Source organism: Salvelinus sp. IW2-2015, unplaced genomic scaffold (assembly GCF_002910315.2).
Source record: "Salvelinus sp. IW2-2015 unplaced genomic scaffold, ASM291031v2 Un_scaffold2293, whole genome shotgun sequence".
NCBI lineage: Eukaryota > Metazoa > Chordata > Actinopteri > Salmoniformes > Salmonidae > Salvelinus > Salvelinus sp. IW2-2015.
In genome coordinates this window covers 98,832-107,489 of record NW_019943619.1, presented here as the reverse complement: position 1 = coordinate 107,489, position 8,658 = coordinate 98,832, and the positions used below count along the sequence as shown (strand labels likewise).

At 41.2% G+C, this 8,658-nt stretch overlaps 1 protein-coding gene across 1 annotated transcript in view; it reads left to right on the top strand.

Annotated features, from left to right (window-relative positions):
* The window catches only part of LOC112073559 (zinc finger protein 271-like), a 32,068-nt gene that overhangs the window by 7,744 nt on the left and 15,666 nt on the right, over positions 1-8,658 (top strand). The window contains exon 3 of the mRNA XM_070440193.1: positions 7,038-7,128. Coding sequence (XP_070296294.1) covers positions 7,038-7,128 — 91 coding nt within the window. The remainder of the gene's footprint in view (positions 1-7,037; positions 7,129-8,658) is intronic.

The following is an 8,658-nucleotide window of genomic DNA, read 5'->3' as shown; positions in this document are numbered from 1 at the left end:
GGCGTTCTGGATGAGTTGTAGGGGTTTAATGGCACAGGCAGGGAGCCCAGCCAACAGCGAGTTGCAGTAATCCAGACGGGAGATGACAAGTGCCTGGATATGTATGAGTATTTGAAGGAATTTCACAATGTAGAAGCCTAAACGTTTGCCCCATTCAATTGATTTCAGCGTGATATGGATATTAGCCTCAGGGGAAAATCCAGGCTCTGAATTGAAAGAGTACTATTTATGTGATTTAACAAAAAGTGACTAACACAAAAAGAGCTGTGTTACACTTACCATGTTGGTGACCCACTTGAATCAAAATGCAACACTTCAAAATGTAGCCAGCTGTTTTCTACAAATTGTCCTCTAACCAGTGATGTACACATTACTCCCAGATTCCGTGTGGGTTTTGAGCTGTTAGTTTTAACAAGACGTGCAACCTCATCTCCTTCCTCTCGGCACAATTGATTTCAACATGATATCGATGAGTTATGACAAATAAGTGTTGCGTTCCTTTGTTTAGTGACCGCTAAATTTAAATGCAGATCTCCAAAATGTAGCTGACTGTCTTCTGCAGGTTGTCCTCTAACCAGTGAGGTAAAAGATATCTCCCATTTCCATGTTTTTTTGTTTAGTTGTGTTAGTTTCAACAGCACGAACAACCTGATTTCCCCCCTAATCGATATCAGGGATTTATTGCTACTTGTCAAAACAACAGCGTTTTTAGTGCTTGTGCAGTTTATAAGGTGCTTGTTAAAAAAATACAAGTAATGTGATTATTGTGGCAGATGTTTGTGTACATAGCACATTTTTTGTTTATGTTTTCAATATATCAGAAACTGTTTCTGCATATTGGTTATTGATTTGGACACGTTAAAACTGTGTTTTGACATTGGGCTATCCCCCGTAGAAAATTTTAATTGAAAAGACGTTGAAAATAAGACTATGCAATCAAATATTTCATATTTACATTTCATGAAACATTTAGTATTCATAATTATTTATACAACCAGCTGACCATTTTTTGGTACAATTATATTGACGTTATTGCCCTGCTTTTAGAATAGCAGGGTTAATTCTCAGATGTGCCAACCCAAATGTACTAGAGCATGACATTGGGGACTGGGCCCCGATCCAACAACATGCCTATCTAGTGAACCCTGAAAAGAGAGAGAAGCTCTGCAGTGAGGTGGAAAGTTACTACGGATATTGCAGGAGTTTCCTCTTGAAATCAGTCATGTCCGTGGTAAGGACAACTTGGTTGCTGATTGCCTCAAGGGTGGGCAGTCAAAAAGTTTAGTGTTTTGCGTTTAGCCAGTGAGTTGCCATGGATCACAATTTATTTTGACTGCACGTTTTTCCTGTATTGGAGATGAGTTTTGTTTGGGCTCGTTCCAATGGGACGAGAGTTCTAGAAGCTAGTGAGTTTTAGGAAGAAGGGGAAAAAATACTGTACATACATTTTTAGTTAGATGAGAGTTCTAGAAGATAAGAGTTTTTTTTGTCCTATTTTTAGTTGTTGACAGCCAGTAGACACCATGTTTATATTGGTGAAGCATTGTAGTTGATTATAATGTGAATTGTTTTCTGTTGGCGGTGAGCAAACTTGTCCAACAAAAATATAGCATATATTTGTTGTCTTAAGGGGGAAGGTGTTACAGGCTTTCGTTTTTCCATTTATGTTTTGAGGTTGGACTCGTCCATATAGCTCGTTAGCAAGTATAGCTCGTTAGCACGTAGGACGCACTGATTGGTGTCACCTCGTTAGTAAGTATGTGTTACACCTGTGCTGGCTTGTCCATGTCGTTAGTGGGAAGGTGTTTCACCTGAGCTGGTCCAGGTTCTATTTAAGAGTGTCTGGCCCAGTGSMCCAGTTGTATTGATAGATGTGGAGAGTCAACACTAGTTGCGCTACCTTTTTGGTTTGCTTCCTGTCTTTAAGTTTGTTGTGGGTTTTTCTTTAGTTTTCCTCTTCTTGGGCAGWTTTAGTGGGTCTCATGGTGGGTGTCTTTTAGGTTCCCAGTTGTTGTTACGAGTCAACTTTCAGTGGACACCCCCATAGTGTCTTTCAGAACCCCTTCTAAAACCCCACATGTTTAGTTGTGGTTGTTGTCAGTGACTCTTTGTTAGTTCCCTCTTCTATTTAAGTGACATTTCTGGTGTTCTTGTTAGATATTACTTAACTGTCCGGAGCTAGAAATATAAGCATTTCACTACACCTGCAATAACATCTGCTAAACACGTGTATGTGACCAATAAAATGTGACTTTGATTTTAAATTAACGTCCTATTTATCGAAGATGCTGTTGGCTGGGGTCAAAATTACTCCAAAGGATTTGAATTTGTTAAAAGTCCATTTTGATACCGAAACTCTACTCCATGATTTAGATTTATTAAGAACAAGTTGATTGACAAAGTCATGAAGAATTGAATAAACCACATTTTGGCTATGATAAAAGATATGCCTCTGGGGTCAAAATGATCCATGTCAGAAGTATGGTTCAATGCAAATGTGTAGTGGGTGTAACGTTTGTTTTAAACTCTCACTCATTAAACACGAATCAATCAACACATGCTTCTCTTTGAACGACTTAATATATTATTAAACCTTTATGAAATAAATGAATATAAACTTTTGGTTCCTCAACTGCGTTACCCACTCCAGTRAGCAGATGGCGATGTGCGTATTTTCGGTTCAGGCGATGCTGCCAGTGTGACGTATAATCTAGTGGACGGGACGCTCTAGTGGACGGGACGCTCCTTCAACAACAACAGATAGTCAGACACCTCGTAGCTTTCTAGCAAACATAGCTACAAGATTCACGCTCTTTACACTGTTTTGGTGTATATTAGTCGATGTGTTTTAAACACACTTCTGTTGTATGTACTTGTTGGCCCATTTAATTATATATTTTATTGTTGATTCATGTTCAGCTAAGCTTGTTATCTTTAATATATTGTTATTCTTTGTGATAGGCTATGTTCGCACAATGCACTTAGCTGCTAACTCCGAAATCAGGAGTATAATGAATCTCACGCTACTTTCGTCTGACTTAATTAGAAGTGGTCTGCTGGACGGAAAGAGACTTTCGTACCTGATTTTGGTGTATTTGTCGATGTGTTTTAAACACACTTCTTTGGTATGTACTTGTTGGCATTTAATTATATATTTACTGTGTTTGTCGCTAGCTTGTTTCGCTAAGTTATTTTGAACTAGGCTAGTCGGCATGCTAGCAAGTAGTTAGCATCCCGACCATCATGAGTTGATTACTAGCTACTTCCTGCTAAAGAAGAGAGTTTGTCTGGACAGGAGAGAAGTTTCGTCAAAGAGGAGGGAGGAAGAGATGGATGTTAAATACAAAAACAGATAAGGGTTGGAGGCGTGTTATGTAGGCGGTCTGATGAAAGGTAGCGGAATGTATCCAGGTGAAGAAGAGGCAGACCCGTTCGAAGTGAAAGAGGATTGTGGGATGTTAGCAGTATAAAGGCGAGGAGGGTGCCGTTTTTGGGTTGAAAGAGAGAGGGGAGAATTGACTGTCAACATTGGAAGAAGAACGAGGAGTTGGAAGATCGTATTTATCGACACCAGTAATGTAGGGCTTGATGTGCTCGTTGACATATGCTAGTAAAGGTGGGTTCTACCTTTAATGTTGATTGTGTAGGAATGGCTGAAGCTTCATGTGTAACGTGTAGAACATCAGAGTGGACCATCACAAAAGTTGTATAAAATTGATCACATGTATCCAATGACGGATGCCTGAAATACTGTAGTCCTCAATATCTCCTATTAGATTAGCCAATATGTAGTCTTAAAGGGGTAATAAGCAGTTGTTACATCCATTTTGGGACTTATACATTAATGTTATGTACCATCTTTTTCTTGGAAGAATTTACTTATAAATGCTGTGAGCTAGTTAACTGTCGTACCCCATCAGTCCAGCAATATAAGCTTGTTTTTACTCCAATGTTTGTCATAACATAAACGAACACTGTATATCTCAAAACATGGTTAAATATAATGTTTGTATCATGGATGGTTGTTTTCTCCAGCCATCCCTCAGCTTTTTAACAGAAACAGGCAGGGAGTACGCTTTGGTTATTGTTTCTACTGCTGATTGCTGCCCGTTACTTCCTCAAGGTCAAGACTGTAGTTATTGTTTTCAGAGGTAGACTGGCTCTGGCAGCTAAAATAGTCAAATTATCCACCTAATTGTGAATCGTTTTCAATTGCGATACCGTTCTGAAACCTAAATGCGCTGTACTTTTTCATATCACATAAAATAAGTTCCACTATATTTCATTAACAGGTACACCAGTCGGCGATGCCCAAAAGAGTAACCAAATTAAGTTTCATCATATCATTTCCTTCTTCAGGTTCTTTTTCTTCTTTCTTTTTGGACTTTATATTGGTGGTTAGCAATCAATTTAAGGTGCTTACCTGTCAACTGGACGGGAGTGGGACCTCAGTTCATCTTTCAATCACCCCGTGGGTATAGTAAGAAGTCATGAAGAGGGTACAATCAAAACCTTTTCCCCTGAGGAGATTGAAAAGATTTGTCATGGGTCCCCAGATCCTCAAAAGCAATAGCGCTGACACGTCGACAGCATCACTGACGATTGCATCATGGCCTGGATGGCAAGTGCTCGCATCTAGCCTAAGGGTACAAGAGGAGTATTTGGAAGGTTCAAATGCCTGTGGGGGCCAGCTTTGCCTATCCAGGAGCATATAGAGGCTATAGCAGTGATAGAGAGCCACAAAATTGTTAGCTCTGTGGCCAAAGGCTTGCCTGCCATTCCTGACGCTAATATAGATGTAGGTCAGAGGAAAGCCCACAATTGTCCAGAGACTCTCGCACCCAGTTTCTAGATGTTTCTTTCTGCTACGCCGCATGGGTACCGGCATTATATAGTAAGCCGCACAAAAGTTTTAGACACAAAGCGGCTCTCAACAGCTTCTACCCCAAGCATAGACTGCACGAACAATTCGTAAAATCGGACTCGACAATTTTTTACCATTGAACATCACTCATTTCTTTGTGCATGCTGGTACTGGGTGGTTTGTTTTGTATCTATCGTAGTCACTATGCCTAACCTTCATGGTACGATTACCTACATAGATCTGTAACGCACACTGACTCGGTACGGGTGCCTGCTGTATATAGCCTCCACATGGATACGGTACTCTATATTGGTGCCCTGTATATAGCCTACCACACTGACTCGTATCAGGAATGCAGGTGCGCCTGTTAATAACTGCCTCAACGATTCGGTCCAACGGGGTGCCTGTATAATAATCTCGTTATTTCCATTGTGTTATTTTTATTATTATTTTATTAGATCTTTGGTATAATAGTTTCTATCATTTCTAGAATGAGCTGCGGTTTGTTGAATGGTATAGTATAGGGTATGGCTTAGTAGGTAAAGCATTTCACAGTAAGTCTTAGTTGGGGTTTGACGGATTTGTAAAAACGGTTTGTCCATAAAACACTATATTAATATAAATTTTATTTTTTTAATGTTGCTGACTGATATCTGGCTTAAACCGAGGTGGTACATCGATGTATATGGGTAATTATAATGGCTACTTCCAGAAATGTATTAACCACTGTTTCATGCTGGGATGTCGTACACTGTCGGTCCTTGGTTATGTTGTCTGCTAACCGGTTCAGGGACCTAGTCTGGAGATTTGGTGGTTGTAAGTGGAGAGTCGAGGGGCGCTGGGTTTTTGGACACGGTCCTATAGTTTATTATCACCTCCATCCCCCGTTGGTGGTTCTCTGAACCATTTCCTGGGAATTAAGATTTTGGGATTTATGCCCTGTTGTTCCACAGAAAAGGGTTTCTACGTTTGTCCCATTCCACATTATGGAAATGTAAGGTGATAGAGGCGGTTTGCCGTCCTTGAATGTTCAGGTTGGCTTAGGGAAAAGCATCAAAGATTTGATAAAATAGCACAAAATAATCAATTGGGGGAGACACTTATTTAAGTAAATGAAGGATTAACAATATAACGAACTTGTTTATGCTACGAGAAAGAACCTACTTTTAATTAACAACAAAAGGTATCTTTTGATCAAACTTCAAAGTTTGTCAGCCTAAAATTATGTAAATTAAACTAATGGATATTATGTTCGGTTTGAAATACTTTAAATCTTAATTTGGCAAAAGTAGAATTGGGTTTTAAATTGGATTGATTGTGGTTTAAGATTTGAACCTGGGGTGGCTTGGCTAAATGTTGTTCAGACTTATGTGGATGGAACACCTGAATTATTATAAGATAGAACTTACGCTGTTGTCTACATGATCTCTTCGCATTAAGGAGAAACATGTTACGTTAGATTTGGAATATTGCAGAAAGAATTAGTATTTATTAGATCTCGTATATACCATCGTATCACAGAAAGTCAATAGGAGGCGAATGGAATTCTTAAAGATCTACCTTGTGTGTAACAGAACAGCACAAAATCCAAATATTTTCAGAGATTTAAGCTTGTTCCTTGTAATATTATCAGTAGAAGTATATGCATTCGTAGCATTAAGTATATGTCAGGACACTTACTCTGCCTTTACACAGGGATTTTCAGCTGCGCTTGCTTAGCACGGTGTCCAATGCATGCCAATGGTGAATGCGATTCGTGCTAGCCAGTCTTATGAGAACGGGAGGAGTAGATACTTGTCGTATTATCGAATTAATGTATTGCCTTTCTAGTGACAATCGTATTCTATTTGCCAACGTTTGTTGTTTCCTTGCCTGGCACTTGATTTGGCAGCCCTGTTGGTTCATCCTACCTGAACACTATGGCTTATTCCTTTGCATTAGAGCTCTAGATTACCGCGTTCACCATCTTGTGTGAGATCATTAGCTACTCCGTGCAAGACGGATGCGTCTGGGGGCGCTGGTTGCTGTCATTACAGTGGATTTGGCCCGTAATTCGAACTCTGACTTCCCCCCCCTTTCATTTAGAGATAATTTATTTGCACACCGTGATATTGGGGAGCCCTCTGTTTGTCTTGTTGTGTGCTTAGTCGTTTCCCCTGGTTCGATGGTGTAGACTTCGCCCCCAAGTCTAAGTGTCTGAGCGACTCTGGGAGCAGTTCTTTCAGTAAGGACAAGATCTTCATCAAGGTTCTTGCACTTTGCTCGTAACTATATTCTCATCGATCTGATAGTCTCCCAGCTTGCTGCTGAAAAACATCCAAGAGCATGATGCTGCCACCCCATGCTTCACCGAGGGATGGTGCAGGTTCTCAGACGTGACTCTGGGATTCAGGCCAAAGAGTTCATCTTGGTTGTCATCAGACCAGAATTTCTGTTATCTCATGGTTTTAGAGTCCTTTAGTGGTGGCCTTTTTCAACTCAAGCAGGTGTCAATGTGCTTTTTTACTGAGGAGTGGTTTCCATCTGGCCACTCTCCCAGAAATGTCTGATTGGTGGAGTACTGCAGAGATGGTTGTCCTTCTGGAAGCTTCTCCCATCTCCACAGAGGAACTTTGGAGCTCTGTCAGAGGGACCATCAGGTTTTTGGTCAACTCCGTGACCAAGGCCCTTCTCCCCCAATCGCTCAGTTTGGCCGGGTGACCAGCTCTAAGAAGAGTATTCCATTTAAGAATGATGGAGGCCACTGTGTTCTTGGGGACCTTCAATGCGGCAGAATTTTTTGGGGAACCTTTCCCCAGATCTATGCCTCGACACACTCCTGTCTTGGAGCTCTACGGACAATTCCTTTGACCTCATTGCTTGGTGTTTGCTCTGACATGCACTGTCAACTGTGGGACCATATATAGACAGGTGTTTGCCTTCCAAATCATATCCAATCAATTGAATTTACCACATGTGGACTCTGAACAAGTTGTAGATACATCTCAAGGATTATTAATGGAAACAAGATGCACCTGAAAGCAATTTCGAGTCTCATAGCAAAGGTTCACCAACTACTTCTCTGATAGAGTTCAGTGTGTCAAATTGGAGGGCCTATTGTCTGGACCTCTGGCAGTCTCTATGGGGGTGCCACAGAGTTCAATTCTCGGGCTGACTTTTTTCTCTGTGTATATCAATGATGTCGCTCTTGCTGGGGTGATTCTTTGATCCACCTCTATGCAGACGACACCATTCTGTATACACCTGGCCCTTCTTTGGACACTGTGTTAACAAACCTCCAAACGAGCTTCAATGTCATATAACACTACTTCTGTGGCCTCCAACTGCTCTTAAACGCAAGTACAACTAAATGCATGCTCTTTAACCGATCGCTGCCTGCACCCGCACGACCGACTAGCATCACTACTCTGGACGGTTCTGACTTAGAATTGCTGGCCCMAGCTACATATTCGTCGCCAAACCCACTGGCTCCAGGTCATCTATAAGTCTTTGCTAGGGAAAGCTCCCCCTTAACTCAGCTCACTGGTCACCATAGCAACACCCACCCATAGCACGCGCTCCAGGAGGTATATCTCACTGGTCATCCCCAAAGCCAACACCTCTTTGGCCGCCTTTCCTTCCAGTTCTCTGCTGCCAATGACTGGAACGAATTGCAAAAATCGCTGAAGTTGGAGACTTATATCTCCCTCACTAAATTTAAGCATCAGCTATCTGAGCATCTTACCAATCGCTGCAGCTGTACACAGCCCATCTGTAAATAGCCCATCCAACTGCCTACCTCATCCCCATGTTTT